General features: G+C 46.6%; 1 protein-coding gene across 2 annotated transcripts in view; it reads right to left on the minus strand.

The window, feature by feature from the left end:
- Positions 1-21,335, minus strand: part of ANO2 (anoctamin 2) — a 381,234-nt gene that overhangs the window by 71,676 nt on the left and 288,223 nt on the right. For both annotated transcript variants that reach the window (XM_073649311.1, XM_073649312.1), the window contains one exon: positions 8,602-8,750. In XM_073649311.1, the coding sequence (XP_073505412.1) occupies positions 8,602-8,750 (149 nt within the window). The remainder of the gene's footprint in view (positions 1-8,601; positions 8,751-21,335) is intronic.

The following is a 21,335-nucleotide window of genomic DNA, read 5'->3' on the forward strand; positions in this document are numbered from 1 at the left end:
GGATGTGGGTTCCTGCGTCGGATATTAACGCAGACCGATTAGTTCGGGCCTTCCACACGACTCACCCGAATAAACCTGGCCCTGAGGGTCCGGAGGCCCCTCGTAGAAGGGGGGGTACTGTCACGGGTGTGTTGCCACGAAGATCGTCACGAGTACACAGCCTGACTTCTCGCAGCTGACTTGTTGGTGCTTTGTGTTTTTTCGGCAGTGAAGGAGTTAATTCTCTCTCTCTGGGCTAGCTGAGGTCCAGCCTCGCCCAGCTGCAATCAATGCTTCTTTAGTGAGACTCCTTCATATTCCTGCAGGTCTGTTTGGGAGGTGTCGGTGAAAGCTTTTCATTCAGACTTACAGAGCGGATCGTGGTGTTTGGAGTTGCTGAGATAAGTGTATTTGGAAGTGTTTTTTCCCTTTCCTTGCTTTATCATTTATCTCCTTTCCCGTTGGTGTTCCCTCTGTTGTAGTTGTGTAGAAGTTGTATGCAAGGTGGTTTTGGTTTTTCCCTTGTACTGTCTCGTTCGTCTAAATACTGTGTGTGGGCATATTATTTCTGGTTCCCAATTGTTGTGATCGGGGTCCTTCTCAGGACTAGATTACTGAGGTGCAGGGATCCTCAGGAGGTAGGGGTTACGCTGGCGGCCTGGACCTCTGTACCTTTAACAGTACCTCCAGGTTGAGGGATTAGTCAGGGCCCCAGCTTAGGGTCAGCTTAGGCCCCCTACCTCCAGTATTCTGTGACAGTGTGACACCTGGACCCTATGCAGCCACCTTTTTGGCGATGCAATTGTGGTTGTTGGCAGCTGCACCTTGCAAGCACAGCAGCCTCCGGTTATCTAACTGAGCCTGATTGTTCTCCACTAATTTAGGGGCCGGTCCCCTCTGCGACCTGATCCCTCCACGTCCGTGTAGATTCGGGTGCATGGGTGGCTTCCTGCACTCACCGTGCCCCTGGGATCCCCTCTGTCTCTGGAACCTTTCCTCTGCTCCCGTCCTCTCTCACTCTCTCTCCTGGGCCTCTCATACTAGGCCCCACTCCTCTCTCTCTGCTCTCAACTCCTGCTCCAAGCCCTGGAGCCAGGAGCCTGGACCTCTTACACTGCTCACCTGAGCAGGACTGGCTGTTTCAAGATGGTTCCCTTTCTTCTTATACTCTTCCTGTCTGTGCTCCCCTGAACTACTTCCTCCACCCACACCCACTACATGGTTCCCCCTCTCTTGGTTCCCCCCCTTCCAACCAGGGACAGGGCTCAGCAGTAAATCAGTGCATCTTGCCCCTCCTGCTGGTCTGGAGTGGTGTAGTGTTGGATGTAGGTGAGTGGGTCCCAGGTAGTACTCCCTCCTTACCTGAGAGTGGGGTACCACACCTCTGGGTGAGATGCAGTAACTCTGTGGCGACTGCACCCGCAGGGGTGCCACAGGTACTCAAGGTACTCCCTCAGCATCTTCCCAAACTTTGCACTCCTTGTGAGAGTACCCCACGCATCAGGGCCTGTGCGATGGGAGGGGCTGAGAAAATTCTCCCAGAACTTTGACAGTGTTCCCCTGCCTCTGCTGGATTGAAGTTGTGTCTCTCTCGCATGTACTCCTTAGTTGTCCAGCGAACTGTGACCTCTGCCGCCAGCGTTTTCAGATGGGAATTTTTTAATAGTTCCGCAACAAGGGCCTTTTGGTACAGCCCCATTTTTGTAGACCTGTCCACCTCAGGAATAATAGATATAAAGTTCTCCTTGTAGCGTGGGTCTAGAAGTGTCACCAACCAGTAATGACTGTCACCCAAAATTTTGAGAACGCGAGGGTCATGGGAAAGGCAGCGTAACATAAACTCAGCCATGCGTGCCAGACTGCTAACAGGCAAGACTTCCGTGTCCTCACCAAGAGGATGACTGACTATACTCTCCTCCTCCTCTCTGTCCTCTGGCCATCCACGCTGAACAAACGGTATGACAGCTGTGCAGGTAGTACCATCTATAGCGCAAGAAACTAGCTCCTGTTCTTCCTCCTCCTCTTCCTCATTGTCACCCAATCTACATTGGGATGAGATGAGGCTGGGCTGTGTGTAATCACCCTGTATGGTGCCTTGCTCCATCTCATCGTGCTTCGCCTGCAATGTATCCTCTTTGATTGTGAGCAGAGAGCATTTCAGAAGACAGGGAAGCGGGATGGTGATGCTAATTATGGCATCATCGCCGCTCACCATCTTAGTGGAGTCCTAAAAGTTTTGGAGGATGGTACATATATCTGACATCCATGTCCACTCCTGAGGTCTTATGTGTGGAGTCTGAACTGAATACCGATGGCCTTGTTGATGCTGGTACTCAACAACTGCCCTCTTCTGCTCACAAATTCTTCCCAACATCTGCAGTGTAGAGTTCCAACGCGTGGGGACATCACACACCAGTCTGTGAGCTGGAAGCTGCAAATGCTGCTGAAACGCGGCAAGGGCGGCGGAAGCTGTAGGTGACTTTCTAAAATGGGCACACAGGCAGCGTACATTAACAAGCAGATCCGGCAGCTCCGGGTAGGATTTGAGAAACCACTGAACCATGAGGTTAAGCACATTGGCCAGGCATGGTACGTGTGTGAGCTCGCCTCGCCTCAGAGCCGCCACCAGGTTCCGGTCATTGTCACACACGACCATGCCTGGCTGTAGGTTAAGCGGTGTGAGCCACAGATCTGCCTGCTCTTTCAGAGCTGTCCAAAACTCTTCAGCATTGTGTGGTTTGTCACCTAAGCATATTAGCTTCAGCACAGCCTGTTGCCGCTTGGTCGAGGCAGTGCTGCAGTGCTTCCAGCTTGTGACTGATGTGGTCATTTTGGAGAAGGAGGCAGAAGAGGAGGAGGAGGCTGAGGAGGATGAGGTGCAGGAGCTGTAGACCATGGGGGCAACCCTGAATGACCTAGGGCCCGCAATCCTTGGCGTCAGGAGGAAGTGTTCTGTCCCAAGGTCCGACTGTGTCCCGGCTTCCACTATGTTAACCCAGTGTGTCGTCAGTGAGATGTACCGTTCCTGCCCACAAGCACTTGTCCATGTGTCTGTGGTTAGGTGGACTATCCCGGTAACTGCGTTGTTGAGGGCACGGCTAATGTTTTGGGACACGTGCTTGTGTAATGCAGGGATGGCACACCGAGAGAAATAGTGGCAGCTGGGAACCGAGTACTGAGGGACGGTCGCCGCCATCTGGTTGCGGAATGCTTTCGTCTCCACGAGCCTATAAGGCAACATTTCGAGCGCAAGCAGTCGTGAAATGTGAGAAATTAGTAGTGTTGCCTGTGGGGTGTTGGCTGCATATTTGCGCTTGCGTTCCAAGGACTAGGGTATGGATAACTGAACGCTGCGCTGGGACAAGGACGTGGATGTGCTTCCTGATGCTGCTACTTGAGAGTGTGCAACGACAGGTGCAGGGCAGGAAGTATCTTCACATGCACCATGGACAGGGGATTGGCTTGCATGCACAACAGTGGAAGAAGCAATGGTGCCACCTGCAGACACTGTTCCTGGACCCTGGGTTTCGGACCACCACCAGCCATGTGCCTGATCATGCTGGTGGTGGTCAGGCTGCTAGTTTTGCCACCCCTGCTGATGCTGGCCTGGCAGGTCGTGCAAATGGCCTTTTTGGGGTTATCGGCAGAGTCTTTAAAAAACAACCAGACGCGGGAAGACCTAACAGTTGTACTGGCAACTTCTTTCGTGCTGGTGTTACGGGAAACAGTTGCCTGCATTATTTCTCCAGCCACCACACTGCTTCTTCCTGCCTGTTGGGGTGCTCTGCCTCCCTCCCCCTGTGTGCTGCTGTCCTCGCTCTGCATGTCCTCCTGCCAGGTTGGGTCAGTTACTATATCATCCACCACCTCGTCTTTCACTTTCGCACCCTGGTCCTCCTCCTGACTTTCTGGCAATTGTATCTCATCATCGTCCACCTCTTGTGACACTTTCCCACCGTCGCCTTCGTGTGACCGTGGCTGCTCAAATATTTGGGCATCGCTACATGCGATCTCCTCTTGCCTCGCTTCAAGTGGACCGGGCGAGAGGCCCGAATCAATAAATGAAAAAGTGAACAGCTCTTCAGATTGTCCAAGTGTGGGATCATTTGTCTCCGGGCACTCGGCATGGTGGGAGGAAGGAGGATCAGGGTGAGGAATATGCGGTCCAGACTTACGGCTACTGAGACTTGACCGTGTGGAAGACAGGGTGGTGGTGGTGGTGGCTAAGTGACTGAAAGAATTATCCGCTATCCAACTAACAACCTTTTGACACTGCTCTGGGTTCAATAGTGGTGTACTGCGTTCCCCTAGGAATTGGGATAGGAAGGTCAGGCGAGAAGTTGTGGGTGTTTGTTGTGGCACAATTTCAGCTTGCCCACGGCCTTGGCCTCGGCCTCTGCATGCACCATCACCATCATGTCCAGTTCCCCATCCCTTGCCAAGCGCCTTGCCCACTTTAAATGGAGGACAATATATTCCACGCTCACTACAAATGGCTGTATTTGGAGCGAAGTTAAATGTAATCCGTGTTATGGAGAAAACACAGTTTTAAATACCTGGCCTGTAGGTAAGTAGTTTGAACAGCAAACCGGTGCCAAAAACTTTGCTGACACACTGAAAAAAAATTTGAATGGAGGCCAAAAATGGCAGTATTTTCAGCGCAATTATATGTGATCCGTGTGACGGACAAACCACAGTTTTAAATAGCTGGATTTTTAGCGCTGTAATATGGAAAGGACCTGACTGTATTCTGCAGTGCCAACAAGCAAATGGAGCAGAAAAATGGTGTACTCTGGATTGCTTTTTAAGCAAATAATGAGGATTAAGATCCAAAAAAAATTATTCCTGGCCCCTGAGACCTGGGCCTTTGTCTAGAAATATCTAACATCAGCAGAAGGCAGAACTGGAATGGAGCCTCTTGTGCTATATGCACTGCAGTCTGCTATATACCCTTCCTGCCTATATACACTGCCTGCCTGATATCTCTGTAGATGGATTAGTCCACAGAAGGACTGTTTGTTAAGATGGATATGTGTAATGTACGGTTTTTCTCCCTACACTACCTAATACACAACCAAATCTCCCCCTAGCTCAGCAGCACCACAACCAACATGGCTTTCGGCATTACAATGAGTGGCAGGCAATCCCTGCATGTTGATTGGCGCTCTAAAGAGCTCCAAACATGCAGGGAGGTGACCCGAGCATCCGCCCGAACATCTCGCAAGTACTCGGCGAGCTCCGAGCATCTCGAGTACTGAGATGCTCGGGCGAGTACCGAGTACTTGCGAGTATGCTCGCTCATCACTACGTGTATGTTAAATATGAGGAAATCCAAGATAGGGCCAAGTCTTTGATGCCAAGAGATCAGAGAATCTGTAGTAAGAGGGAATGATCCACTGTATCGAAGGCAGATGACAGGTCTAGGAGGAGGAGGACAGAGTAGTGTTGCTTGGATTAGGCGATCAGTAGGTCGTTGGTGACTTTGGTCAGGGCAGTTTCAGTAGAATGGTGCTGTCAGAAGCCAGATTGGAGGCGGTCAAAGAGAGAGCAGGAAGAGAGGTGGGAGGACAGTTCAAAGTGGACATGTTGTTCCAGAAGTTGTGAGGCGTAGGGGAGGAGTGATATGGGGCGATAGCTAGTCAGAGAGGATGGATCAAGGGATGGCTGTTTGAGGATTGTATGATCGAGGCATGTTTGAAGCATGAGGGGAAGACACCAGTTGTTAGTGACAGGTTGAAAAGGTGGGTTAGGGTTGGGATGAAGACTGTGGTGAGGTTAGGGATGAGGTGGGACAGGATTGGGTCAAGTTCACAGGTTGTGAGGTGTGATTTGGAGAGTAAAGAGGAAAGTTGATCTTCCGTAATGGTGGAAAAGCTGGTTTTGGAGGAGGAGGGTTGAGTAGGTGTGAGGACGGGCTGGGGGGACTTTAGGCAAAAGCTTTGTCTTCGGCTGAGATGAGAGGAGAAGGAGGAGTCGCTGGGGGACTTAGGAGAGAATTGAAAGTGTTAAATAGCTTTTTAGGGTTGTGTGACAGGGAGGGTATGAGAGATGAGAAATATGTTTGTTTTGCTGCAGTGAGTGTGGACTTGAAAGTAGTGAGGGACTGTTTGAATGCGATGAAGTGCTCATTGGAGTGGGACCTTTTCCATCTACGCTCAGCAACCCTGGAGGCCCGTCGCAGCTCTTTGGTTAGGCTAATATGCCAGGGTTGCCTGTTGATTGTGCAAGCTTTGGTATGTGTGAGGGGGGCGACCGAACTGAGGGCTGAAGCTGTTGTGGTGTTATATAAAGCGGCAGCAACATGTAAGGAACTGATGTCTGTAAGAGGGAGTAGGGATTCAGAGAGTGAGTGTAGATTAAGGTGTTTAAGATTTCTGCGAGGGTATGCAAGTTTCTGAAGTGGGGAATGATGCCCTGGAGAGGAGTGGGAAGAGAATGTAAGTAGGTTGTGGTCAGAGAGAGGGAGAGGTGAGTTAGAGATTATAGATTATCTATCTATCTATTATTTATCTATCTATCATCTATCATCTATCTATTATCTATCTATTATCTATCTATTCTATATGTATCTATTATCTATCTATTATCTATCTATCATCTATCTATTATCTATCTATTATCTATCATCCATCTATCATCTATCTATTATCTATCTATCTATTCTATATGTATCTATTATCTATCTATTATCTATGTATCTATCTATTCTATATCTATCTATCATCTTTCTATCTATTATCGATCTATCATCTATCTATCATCTATTATCTATCTATCTATCCAATATCTATCTATCATCTTTCTATCTATTATCGATCTATTATCGATCTATAATCTATCTATCTATCTATCTATCTATCTATCTATCTATCTATCTATCTATCTATCTATCTCTATATTTGCCCATCTAACACCTAAACATCTGTCATTTCTATTCTTCACTCTATTCCAGTACTTGTAACGCTGATGGTGCACACGGACTGCAGACGGACAGCACAGGGATGGTACACACCGACACACGTACATACATGTGCCACACGGATGGTGTCATACTGACGCACGGATGACACACGGACATGGACCATGGACCTCACCAGTACAGGTTTTTCCAGTACCGGAAACACCAAGACGGGTGAAGGGGGCTTAAATCTAATTGGTGGATATTAACCATTGTTTTTTTAACAGTTTATTTCACCTTGATTAAGTTCCTGAACATTCTTTGGCATTAGGAGGACATCACACTAAAAAGTCACAAAGGACAGTAGCATTTCACTTAGCCCTATGGCTCCTTCATTTTCAGAGTATGTTGTGATCGCAGTGGTTGGATCTTCCGCAATGAGACATCAATTTATTACTAAATGCTCAGTACACATTAGAAACACAGTTGGCCTGTATAATTACTACACAACCATTGATAAACAAATATGGAGCCGATCAGTGGTCGTTTAAAGCCGGGACTAAACCAGTCGATCCGCGACTTTAAACCACTGCCAATCGGCTCCATGTTTGCTGATTGGCAATTCCAATGTCCACGGTGCAATCAGTGTTCTTTGCAGCACATGTCCTGACGTACTTCTAAGATGATCTGTGAGAAAAACCAAAAGATCATTTCACCCTACGAACGAGCGTTTTACTCATTCATTGGGTGATGGATGGGGGATATATATATCAGGATGCGGACTTATACATCAGGATGAAGGACATATACATATATATATATACATATGGATGGGGGGCCCAGACAAATTTTGCACCGGGGCCCATCGGACTCTAGTTACTCCACTGAGTCTAGGTCATGTTTGACAACTTTCTCAGAACCTATAGAAAAGGGGGTGATCTCCAGAATTCTAAAAGAGGTGGCAAATCTCCCAGGCATTGCTGAATCCTCCATGATTGCAACATTTCACAAAGACTTCCCTATTGAAAGGATGCAAGAGCATCAGATTCAGATCCGGCATCCAAGCATATGTATTAGGGGCTCCAAGCATGGAAGGGGAATGGGCTTTTTTTGCTTGGTTACTTTTTAAACATTTTCACCTTAGAGGTTTCCACACCCCCTCTTCTTAAAACCCATCAAATATGTTCTAGGATGAGTCTAAAAGTGAGGTCTTCGAGAAGTGACACAAGTGCTATAATATGCTTTGTTCTTCAAACTTCATCAGGGTACTGTTGCTGAGATAATCATGTGTTTGACAACCCCAGAAGCCTCTCTTCCTTTCTAAGGACTTTTTGACGAGACACAACCAGCTGTTTTTGGCTGCCTTAGCACCAGTACTGTCGAGCTAACTCAATGTATGTCCCCACCGATGACATTAAAACGTCTGGTGGGAAATGCATCTCGGAGACGACTAGAGGAATCTTTTAGGATAATTCCATATTTCATTGCGTTTAGTGTCAAAAAACAGAGGCAAAATGATGTAGCCAGAAATTTCACTCTATAAAGTAAAAAGGGTGGAATCCAAACAAAAAAGTCAACTTTGGGGAACAATTGGCCCGGTAAAGATAATTTTCGAGAATCCAACAAAAAGCCAACTTGGTGTATGTTTTAAGGTTTATGTTTCAAATATGCCTTTAGTGACATTGCATTTGAGAAAATCGGGGATATAAATTCTTGGTACTTACTCATCTCCATGTACTCTGGAGTCAATCCCGTAAATGGTTCTAGAGCATGATCTCGGTCCCATTGTTGAGGTTCTCTCGAGCTTTGGAGGTTGCTCTCCCCAGGCTCTGGCCTTTCATCCTTTAGCTTCCGAAACAGTTTCTTAAGCTTTCTGCAAATAAAATCGTAAAACAATAAAAAAAAAATCTCTGGCTTTATGCCCTATCGATTATAGTTCTTTTTTACATTACTACTGTAGTCTGCTTCGTCTTGTCCTGACAAAATGGACAAAGTAGTGCAGCTGATAAGCCCGAATGTAATAATGTTTTATCGAAAGACGAAACGAGCGCTTTACACAATCCATAAAACAAGATAATGACTCATATCCTGATAGCACAAAGAGGAATAACCACAGTTCAAGATGATTTCATACATTGAAAGACTAGAAATAGAAATATATTCCTTCATAAAAGAGCCATTCCATCGTAAAGGGGTTTTTCGGTTTTGGAAAACCTTTCTCCCTTGGCGGAGTTTGTTAAAAAAAAAAAAAAAAAATGGTCCTTTACATTCCCTCCCCGGTTGCAGTCAATCAGTGAGCTTAGCGGCTCTGCTTGAATTGATGGCACTATCCGCACAGAGCAAATGTTTTTATATTACCGGCCTGGTACAGAAGCCATTTCTCTGATAACCTGCCCTCTACACCCTCTATGTTCCTTACAAAACTCTCAGTAAACCAAAAGGTGAAAGCACAATACATGCCATACTTTACGAACATGAGCATTGTCCAACTGTCTGGCGTACGCGTATTAGAAACCGCCAACCTCGGCACATCCTCCAGATACCACAAAATGGGGGAGATGAGAAGGTGGTGAGGATGGCGTTCCATTCCTCTGATATTCCGGTATTTATACATGTATTTTTACTGTAATATATCAAAAGTTATCCTTCTGTGGCTGCAGTTCTTGTTAGTAGTAGGGAGACAGGTTTAACTGTAGGGCCGGTCCATATCGGGGAGGAGGATTGGGGATCATGGGTTAGTGAGTAGAATAGGAAGTTCAGTTGAGTATCTAGTTTTGGCAAAGAAGGAAGTAAGGACACCCTCTGATCCAGGTAAACTTTACAGCAGTGTGTGTGTGTGTGTGTGTGTGTGTAGAGAAGACAGCAGTGAAAGCGAGCAGGAGAACAACTAAAAATAAATTCATTTGTGGCAGCAGAATGTTACTGTTTTGTCATCTTTTCTGTGTGTTTTTACAACTGCTAGTAAAGATGAGCTTGGTTTATGGACTGTTGTGGTTTCCCGTTCGCGTGGTCACGGGAAATCATGGCCACGCCAAGCGCGGCGGACCAGTGGAGCTCGGAAGTGCCCACTATAACAACAGGAACACACACACACTGGGAACAGACCTTATTTTTCTGTAGTGTGCCGCAGTGCAGAAACCAAGTCCCTTCACCAATGCTACCGTCTGGGGCACAGATAAAGAGGCAGCCAACAAGGAAAAATGACTTGTTGAATGTATGGAACATGATTTTACAAGGGAAGAGATAGAGGGATTAAAGAAGTTGTCCACTACTTTTACATTGATGCCCTATCCATAGCATAGGGCATCAATGTATGATCGGCCGGGGTCCCGCACGCGGCACCCCCGCCAATCAGCTGTTATCGACGCCGGTGGCCGCCGATCTGAAGTGCTCATCTGTGGGGCTCTGCCGTCAAGTGGTAGTGGCCACCGCAGTGTACTGCACATTCGCCTCCTATTCAATTGAATAGGAGGCAGATGTGCAGTACACTGCGGTGGCCACTACCACTTGACGGAGGAGCCCCACTAGTGAGCACTTCCGGCCGGCTGCTCGGGGGGGGGCGGTGCCATGTGCAGGACCCCGGCCGATCATACATTGATGCCCTATCATGTGGATAGGGCATCAATGTAAAAGTAGTGGACAACCCCTTTAAGTAACTCTGTTCAGAACCAGACAATTGAGACCCAAAAGGAGGTACAGGATAAAGTGAGAAAAGATCTGATTTCATTTTTGCAGAAAAAGTAAGTCCTGGAAAACTCCTTGAACTAGAGATGAGTGAATCCTTTGAAATTCACATTCACCAGCTTTCGTAAATTTTTACAAAGTATTTGATCTGTGGCGAATAAATTTGTTGCTAATCACGGATGCTACAATTGCTCTGAAAACACAAATGTAACACTCTGAGGTCTCTTATGGTGGTGTCCATCCGCTTTCAAGCTATTTTGCATGCACTGTACGGTTTATTCAGAGTTCTTGGGCTTTTCTTGCCCTATTTCTGTTACTAAGTTATGAACTGTGACATCCTCTCACTATAAAATTCACAATAACTTGGCTGCTGCTTTTCCTGCCTCGACTTTTATACTGGCTGCGATAGGCTTTCCTATACTATGTTATGTGATATACTATGTGATAGCAGCCAGGCATTATTGGGAAGCATACTCGATCTCGCTCAAAGTCATGTGAGTCTTCTCTGGCTGATGGAATCTTTCGCATTGTGTAACAAAATGAAGGGAATTTTTAGCGATTTGCGCAAATTGAGCCTCAAATTGTTTGAATACACCGAGTCAAGCGAGTTTACAAAAATTTGAGATTAGCATTGAATATATTCTCTTATCTCTTCCTTGAACTATTTGACTTTGAAAGGGATTTGGAGAACTGTATCAGAATAACTGTACTTCTTCAGGAACCGAGCAAGCACATCAATGTAGACATTGTTCACGTCAGCGGTGAGGAAGGTGTGAGTCCCTGACCCCTGCAACATGCATGGAATTCATGCATCGAAAACCTGTCTTTACCATCACTATCTAGTATAAAAACCCTTCAATAACCCTGTGTTATTATATAAACTTCGATTTTTGGGGAATAAGACATTTTTTGTAAAAAAATTTCGAAAGCATATAAATAGACAAGATCACCACCAAAGTGATGTGGGCAGGGTTACACGCAGAACTGGTAAATCTGCAGCAGATAAAAGAGGCTAAAAGTTGCATGCACGCTGGAATAGTAAACCAACCTTTTTTATCCCATACTAATGGCTTGTGCTCATGGGCAGCGTTCTGCTAATTTTTCCCTGGCACTAGCAAAAGTTCAGATGTTCTTCTAAAACTGCAGACTAATAACCAGGATGGAAAACGTATTGTTTGCTGTGTACGACATTCTGTTCTTTAATGGCCCGAGGAACGATTTTGAACAACATGTTCTTTGCTGTTCCAGTGCAGGGGATTTTATATCGATAAGTAAATTGACTTTTGTCCTTAATTGTTCTATAGTCACAGATGAAAAACAGGAGGAAAAAACAATATAAATCCTGCCTGGTGATGCACTGTGCGTCATACTGTTAGTCTGTTTCGGACAAACTATTAATTTATTTGGAACCGACAGCGATCATTTCTCTGTGTGATTCAGGCAACAAGTATTTTGTTTTTCTGCAGTGCCCCCACAGGGGAATTTAAGTATTACAGTTACTAATAAAATTAATGGGTTATCCTTGTTTTGTAAGGATATGCTGAGTCCACCTGAGACACAAAGACAGGGAGAGAATATTTGTTGCCACTCTTCACTTTGACTAACAGATGAGGTGCCTAAAGTCTAATAATTCAGTATTCCATTACAGGGTATATAATAGTGAATTTTCTAAACCAGAAAATCGACTACTAGCCGAAAAAGTGATGTATAAAAAGAATACAGAGGGATTCTGGACCCAATGAAAGAGGTATTTCAATAAGAAGAAGTTATGAGCTATCTTGTAATATATTCTAAGTTGGTGGGGGTCCCGCGGCTGAGACCCCTACTGATCCCAAAAATTGCAGTCTTCTATTCCCTGCTTGAATGAAGTGGCAGTGAGCATGCTCAACCGTGGCTCTATTTATTCTCTACATGACTGCATATTCAGGATGTGCGGAGGTTCGGGATAGTGCACATTTCAGATCTGTGGAGGTTCCAGTATGGGACCACCAGTGATTAGATCCTGGAGATAGGCAATAACTTGGAAAGTTGGGGCAACCTGTGGAGGTTCCAGTATTGGACCATCAGTGATTAGATCCTGATGATAGTTGATAACTTGGAAAGTCGGGGCAACCTGTGGAGGTTCCAGTACGTTGACCACCAGTAATTAGATCCTGGGGATAGGCGATAACGTGGAAAGTCGGGGCAACCTGTGTCGGTTTCAGTATGGGACCATTAGTGATTAGATCCTGGGTATAAGTGACAACTTGGAAAGTCGGGGCAACCTGTGGAGATTCCAGCATGGGACCACCAGTGATTCGATTTTGGGGATAGGCAATAACTTGGAGAGTCGGGGCAACCTGTGGAGGTTCCAGTATGGGACCATTAGTGATTAGATCCTGGGGATAGGTGACAACTTCAAAAGTCGGGGCAACCTGTGGGGATTCCAGCATGGGACCACCAGTGATTACACCCTGGGGATAGGCGATAACTTGGAAAGTCGGGGCAATGTGTGGAGGTTCCAGTATGGGACCACCAGTGATTAGATCCTGGGTATAGACAATACCTTGGAAAGTCGGGGCAACCTGTGGAAATTCCAGTATGAGACCATTAGTGATTAGATCCTGGGGATAGGTGACAACTTAGAAAGTCGGAGACAGCTGTGGAGGTTCCAATATGGGACCACCAGTGATTAGATCCTGGGGATAGGTGACAACTTGGAAAGTCGGGGCAATCTGTAGAGGTTCCAGTATAGGACTACCATTGATCAGATACTGGGGATAGGCAATTACATGGAAACTCGGGGCAACCTGTGGAGGTTCCAATATGGGACCACCAGTGATTAGATACTGGGAATAGGCGATAACTTGGAAAGTCGGGGCAACCTGTGGAGGTTCCAGTATGGGACCATTAGTGATTAGATCCTGGTGATAGGTGACAACTTGGAAAGTCGGGCAACCTCTGGAGGTTCCAGTAGGAGACCACCAGTGATTAGATCCTCGGGATAGGTGATAACTTGGAAAGTCTGGAAAACCTGTGAAGATTCCAGCATGGGACCACCATGGCTAGACCCTGGGGATAGACGATAACTTGGAAAGTCGGGGAAATCTGGGTAGGTTCCAGAATGAGACCACCAGTGATTAGATCCTTGGTATAGGCAATACCTTGGAAAGTCAGGGCAACCTGTGGAGGTTCCAGTATGGGACCGTTAGTGATTAGATCCTGGGGATAGGTGACAACTTAGAAAGTCGGAAACAGCTGTGGAGGTTCCAGTATGAGACCACCAGTGATTAGATCCTGGAGATAGGCAATAACTTGGAAAGTTGAGGAAACCCCTTTAAGGATAGGTCATCTACAGTATTATACATTAAAATAATTTAAGCCCTGAGCGCAAATTTATGAACATGTATGTCATCTACGCAGTATGATTGCCACAGAATTGTGTGTATGTACATCATTAACAGAGAGCGGGCACAAAAACTAAAACAGGACACCAGCTGAAACTGACAACAGCTTTGCTCCTTTGCAATACCAGGCTCCTCTCCTCTTAAATGCCACACTCAATAATAACTTTGGTAAGCAGGTGACAGAGGGAGATAGCCTCCCTCTGTCACTCCATCAGAACCTGTTTGTTATATGGTGCCTTTTGGCTGCCGATAACCTGAAAACAGTAGCCCCAAGGTTTGCCATTGTAGTACACCTATACAGTTGCCGTGCTGTGCAGCCCCGTAACTGATCACATCTGGCCGCCACCGGCTCCAAGAACACTTAACCGTGGCTGTTGTGGATGTGGCATCCTCACCGATCTGATACTGATGACCTATCCTGAGGATAGGCCATCATTATAATGTACCGGACAACCTCTTTAACAATGGAAGGATCAAGTCTTCTTGTGTAAAAAAAATAATAATTCTGACTTTCGAGTTACGGCAAAACATTTTTTTAATAGTTTTTCATTATAAAAAATTGTAGTAAAACTTATATAAACACATTATTTATGTTCTGAAGTGAATGGCACAACTTTTAAACTGCAAAAAAACAACGGCAGAATGACTGTTCTTAAAAAAAAGAAAATGAAGCTACATTGACAGAGAAGTAAAAACTAAAAAAATCATGTGATAAAAAAATTAATAATAAACCTGTTAAACATTATTTATTAGAATCTGCACAATCCCCTGAAATACTAATGGTTGAACTAATCAATTAACACAATATTTAACAATTTAATAAATCTTTAATTTTTTTTTTTTTATGTTTTCATGGATTAAACTTATTTAAAGTTATTTTAGTGTAATAAGCCCCAGTCTATAAATTTGTGAATGGAGAAATCAGAGGAGCTTTGTGCTGTAGTAGCATTCTTCTGTAAATGCTGTAATTAAAGAACAGGAAAAAGTATGTTCCTTTCCCCAAGTCCTGACCTGCCGTGAAATATCTGCCTCGTCTGAGCAATTACAGCTTGATATGACTTGAAAAATATGTTAATTTTGGTGAGTCTGGACCTCTGGGTGTAAATTTTATTAAAAAAAATAATAATTAAATGTCATTAAAGATTAAAAAAAAGGAAGAAATGACATATACTGGCTAAAAATTCTAGTTTGGGAATTACAATAATGGTGAATTTTATTGACTGATCATTTTTTTTTCATTTGCCGCTCCCCCCATTACAGAGGAGAATCAAATATTTCACTTGAGGGTGGGAATCTGCAGAAGTGTCCACCTTTTTTGGTAAAGACTAATATCTGACAATACAAATTCAATAGATCTTCCTGACAATACGAGAGAAAAAAAACAGGCTGAAACTCATATTACAACCAATGGGTGGCCACAGAAGGATCTAGATACGCTTGAACAATGGGCAGCCACTAATAGAATGGTATTTAACAGGGAGAAATGCAAGATTCTACATCCGAACAAGAAAAACTAAAATGACATCTACAGAATGGGAAGAATAGAACTAAGCAACAGCAAGTGTGAACAAGACTAATAGATCACAGACTGAACATGAGTCAACAGCATGATGCAGCAGCAAAAAAGGCAAATACAATTCTGGGATGCATTAACAGAAGCATACAGTCTAGATCACGTGAAGTCATTATCCCCCTCTACTCCTCTTTGGTCAGACCTCAACTGTAATACTGTGTCCAGTTCTGGGCACCACATTTTAAAAAAAGACATTGAAAACCTGAGCAAGTTCAGAGAAGAGCTACCAGGATGGTGAGCTGACTGCAAACTATGTCCTATGAGGAACAGTTAAAGGCTCTGGGAATGTTTCACTTGCAAAAAAGAAGGATGAGAGGAGACTTAATAGCAGTCTACAAATATCTGAAGGGCTGTCACACTGTAGAGGGATCATCCTGTTTCTGATTTGCACATGGAAACACGAGAAGCAATGGGATGAAGCTGAAAGGGAGAAGATACTGATTAGATATTAGAAAAAAAATTGACAGTGAGGGTGATCAATGAGTGGAACAGGCGGCCACAAGAGGTGGTGGGTTCTCCTTCAATGGAAGTCTTCAAACAGAGGATGGACAGACATCTGTCTGAGATGGTTTAGTGAATCCTGCATTGAGCAGGGGGTTGGACACGATGACCCTGGAGGCCCCTTCCAACTCTAACATTCTATGATTCTATGATATACTGTAGACACAGGTAGTATAAATATCTCCTGACAAGAGTACAGTAACATTGTGTTTTTTCTCAAAGTTCGTCATCTTGTGCCACTTATCTCAGGATATGTTGAGCCTCGAAGAAAGGAAAGGAAGGACACATCTGTACATCCCTGTTCACTTGAACGTTCCAGAGTTAGAGATCCAGTTCAGGGGCCATGTCAGTAATCAGACAGGAGCTATGACATTCAGCTAATACCTACTGGCATCCACGGCTCCTCTTTTAATTAGTCAGCCTGGTGTGACGTCACATGTGCATCACGCCACAACAATGACGTCGAGGCCAAGCCAGTAATCAAAACAAGAGTTGGAATGCCATCATTTAAGACAGGATTCCTATCCGAAGGCCACAGATTACTGGTGCGGGAGGCAAACGGAGAGCACCAGGTAGGGTGACTGCACATGTGCAGAGGGTCACTTCTCAGTTCCGGGGTAGAGGTTCACTTCTCAGTTCCGGGATAGAGGGTCACTTCTCAGTTCCGGGATAGAGGGTCACTTCTCAGTTCCGGGGTAGAGAGTTGCTTTTCAGTTCGTTGCTAGAGGGTCGCTTTTCAGTTCTGAGGTTGAGGGTCACTTTTTGGTTCCGGGGTAGGGGGTCCCTTTTCAGTTGCGGGGTAGAGGGTCGCTTTTCAATTCCGGGTTAGAGGGTCGCTTTTCAGTTTCGGGGTAGAGGGTTGCCTTTCAGTTCAGGGTTAGAGGATCACTTTTTCAATTCTGGGGTAGAGAGTCACTTTTTGGTTTGAGGGCCATATTGTTACATTGAACCACTGCATAGGGCAGCATTAAAACCTAAAGGGGTATTACGACATGACAACATCTACTATATAATTGTCTTATCCCGTCTGTCTGTCTCTCTGTCTGTCTATCTGTCTGTCTGTCTGTCTTTCTGTCTGTCTGTCTGTCCTGGAAATCCCGCGTCGCTCATTGGTCCGGCAGCGGCCAATCAGCGCCGCGGGATTTCTGAAAAAAGATGGCTGCCGTTAGCGGCTCATCTCCCGGCTGGTAACAGCAGAAGGACCTCGACCGCCAGACCCATCTGCGGGACAGAGATGCAGCCAGGAGATGACCGGCGCGAGGCGCTCATCTCCCGGCCAGTAGCAGAGGAAGGACCGCCGGCGTCGCTGACCTCCATGCCGAAGGGAGGACCGGGGAGTGTCGCTGCGGGTCGGGATACTTCTGCTGCGAGCGCCCGCTCATGTCCCGGGTTCTCGCTGCGGAAGTACCTGCACAGGCAGCGCCGCTCCCCGGTCCTCACCAATACGATTCGATGATTGGTCGCGGTCTTCGGACCCGACCAATCACTGATCTTACCGCAAAAGTTAAACACTACTGTGCTGATTGGTCGCGGACGTTGCCCGCGACCAATCACCGATTTGGGCGCCAAATTTAAATATCGGCCGCGACCAATCACCGATCTTGGCTCCACATTTAAACACCGCTGTGCTGATTGGTCGCCGACGCTGGGCGCGACCAATCACCGATTTTTTCGCCACATTTAAATAGCGTCCGCGACCAATCAGCACAGCGGTGGAGCCAAGATCGGTGATTGGTTGCGGCCGATATTTAAATTTGGCGCCCACATCGGTGATTCGTCGCAGGCAGCGTCCGCGACCAATCAGCACAGTGTTTAACTTTTGCAGCAAGATCACTAATTGGTCGCGGGCCAAGACCGCGACCAATCACCGATTTGTGCGGCACATTTAAAGAGCGGCCGCGACCAATTGGATGTCAGCGCCGCTCCCCGATCCTCCTTTCACACCCTAGCCGCATGGATGTCAGCGGCGCTGCCTGTGCGGATACTTCCACTGCGAGAACCCGGGACATGAGCGGGCGCTCGCAGCAGAAGTATCCCGACCCGCAGCGCTGCTCCCCGGTCCTCCCTTCACACCCTAGCCGCTGATGTCCCCACAGTATCCGCATGGTGTTACAAAGGTCCGGACATTTGTGTTAAAAATCGCTGATTGGTCGCCGACGCTATTTAAATGTGGAGCCCAAATCGGTGATTGGTGGCGAGCAGCGGACGCGACCAATCAGCAGAGCGGTGTTTAACTTTAGCGACCAATCAGCACAGCGGTGTTTAAATGTGGAGCCAAGATCGGTGATTGGTCGCGGCCGATATTTAAATTTGGCGCCCAAATCGGTGATTGGTCGCGGGCAGCGCCTGCGACCAATAAGCGATTTTTAACACAAATGTCCGGACCTTTGTAACACCATGGAGATACTGTGGGGACATCAGCGGCTAGGGTGTCAAGGGAGGATCGGGGAGCGGTGCTGCAGGTCGGGATACTTCTGCTGCGAGCAGTCGCTCATCTCCCGGCTTCTCGCAGCGGAAGTAGCCGCACAGGCAGCGGCGCTCCCCGGTCCTCACTAATACGATTCCGCTCCCCGGTCCTCACCAATACGATTCGCTGATTGGTCGCGCTCTCCGCACGCGACCAATCAGTGATCTTGGCGCTAAAGTTAAACACCGCTCTGCTGATTGGTCGTGACCGCCGGCCGCAACCAATCAGCGATTTTGGCGCCAAATTTAGACCACGCTCTGCTGATTGGTCGCGGTTGCCGGCCGCGACCAATCAGTAGTATTGGCGCCAAATTCAAACACCGCTCTGCTGATTGGTCACGGTGGCCAACCGCGACCAATCAGCGATTTTGGCGCCAAATTTAAACACCGCTCTGCTGATTGGTCGCGGCCGTGACCAATCACCATTATTGGCGCCAAATTTAAACACCGCTTTGCTGATAGGTCGCGACCTACGGCCGCAACCAATCAGCATTACTGGCGCAAAATTTAAACCCCGCTCTGCTGATTGGTCACGTTCGCTGGCCGCGACCAATCAGCATTATTGGCGCAAAATTTAAACCCCGCTCTGCTGATTAGTCGCGACCGCCGGACATGACCAGTCAGCGATATAGTCGCCAAATTTCAACACCGCTTTGCTGATTGGTCGCGGTCGCCGTCCGCGACCAATCAGCAGTATTGGCGCCAAATTTAAACCCCGCTCTGCTGATTGGTCGCGGTTGCAGGTCGTGACCAATCAGCAGTATTGGCGCCAAATTTAAACCCCACTCTGCTGATTGGTCGCAGTTGCCGGCCGCGACCAATCAGCAGTATTGACGCCAAATTTAAACACCGCTCTGCTGATTGGTCGCGGTGGCCAACCGCGACCAATCATCGATTTTGGCGCCAAATTTAAACACCGCTCTGCTGATTGGTCGCGGCCAGCGATTGCGACCAATCAGCATTATTGGCGCCAAAATTAAACCCCGCTCTGCTGATTGGTCGCGGTTGCAGGTCGTGACCAATCAGCAGTATTGGCGCCAAATTTAAACCTCACTCTGCTGATTGGTCGCGGTTGCCGGCCGCGACCAATCAGCAGTATTGACGCCAAATTTAAACACCGCTCTGCTGATTGGTCGCGGTGGCCAACCGCGACCAATCATCGATTTTGGCGCCAAATTTAAACACCGCTCTGCTGATTGGTCGCGGCCAGCGATTGCGACCAATCAGCATTATTGGCGCCAAAATTAAACCCCGCTCTGCTGATTGGTCGCGACCGCCGGCCGCCACCAATCAGTGATTTTGGCGCCAAATTTAAACCACGCTCTGCTGACTGGTCGCGGTTCCTGGCCGCGACTAATCAGCATTGTTGGCGCCAAATTGCCGGCCGCGACTAATCAGCATTATTGCCGCCAAATTTAAACACCGCTCTGCTGAATGGTCGTGGCCGTGACCAATCACCATTATTGGCGCCAAATTTAAACACCGCTTTGCTGAGTGGTCGCGACCGCCGGCCGCAACCAATCAGCATTATTGGCGCAAAATTTAAACCCCGCTCTGCTGATTGGTCACATTCGCTGGCCGCGACCAATCAGCATTATTGGCGCAAAATTTAAACCCCGCTCTGCTGATTAGTCGCGACCGCCGGCCGTGACCAATCAGCGATATAGTCGCCAAATTTCAACACCGCTTTGCTGATTGGTCACGGTTGCCGGCCGCGACCAATCAGCGATTTTGGCGCCAAATTTAAACACCGCTCTGCTGATTGCGCCCGGTCTGCCGCATACATATTCTAGAATACCCGATGCGTTAGAATCGGGCCACCATCTAGTATGCCATAAATATCTGATAATTGGGAGGTTCCATTTCTGGAACTTTCACGTAAGCTTTATCAAACATCGGTGTTTATTTTAAATTCACAAAAAAATGGTCCATTTTCCTCGGTGTAAGTCCTTTGTGTCATCCGTTTTTACCCTCCATCTATAATCTGAAAATAAGTGACAGCACTAGGACGCCATCCACATGCAGTCCATTTTTTTTTCACTCACCGATTCACTTTAATTGGCAAGTTTTCTCTGCAAAACGGACCAGAGCAGGACATCAGTCAGCAATAAAAAAATAATGTGTGTGGCAAATGCTGGATTATAAATAAGGTTTATCCAGAGAGTGGGAATCAGTAGCTCCAAAGGTAAGGCATCAAGAAATGGCTGCCTGCGTAAACCACCAAGTGTTTCCAGTCCTTCATAAACTTTGATGGAGAGAGATGTGTTCATGCAAAAACATATTTTCCTCTCTGTAGAGGAGTCCCAAATATGGGGGTGCAAAAAAAGATGTTGGATGACATTGAAGGTGGCACAGGTTGTGCACCCTTGCTTTATTGCATTAGCCATTGACTTAAAGGGTAGCTATAACCAATAGGTGCCACCAAGAGGACCATTTATTACACTTGGATGCTAAACAATATGGCCACCATTGCAGGAGAAAAGACTATTGGGAAAATTACAGTGTCCTACTAGAGTTCCTTGGACCCACCAGTGGACATAATGATCCAACTCTTATCTTCAAAGGGTAATTGTAACCCTTTTTTTTTAAATAGGAACTGTCGGCCCTTCTGACATGTCTGTTTTAGCCTTCCTCATGAAATCACAATGCTCATTCTTTCTTATTAATCTGTGTTGCGTCATTCCTCTAATATCCTTCCTAGAAATTTACAATCAAATTGACAACTGGGTGTTACCAGTAAAGGGGGGCGTGTCCCTACACATTCTGATAATCTCCAATCAGTGTAGACAGTGCCTGACTGTGTAGGTACAACCCCCTCTGAGAAAGAGCATGATAACTCCTAAATGTC

The sequence above is a fragment of the Phyllobates terribilis genome, unplaced genomic scaffold (genome assembly GCF_046119375.1).
Source record: "Phyllobates terribilis strain yellow unplaced genomic scaffold, ASM4611937v1 Scaffold_10__3_contigs__length_209671492, whole genome shotgun sequence".
Lineage (NCBI taxonomy): Eukaryota > Metazoa > Chordata > Amphibia > Anura > Dendrobatidae > Phyllobates > Phyllobates terribilis.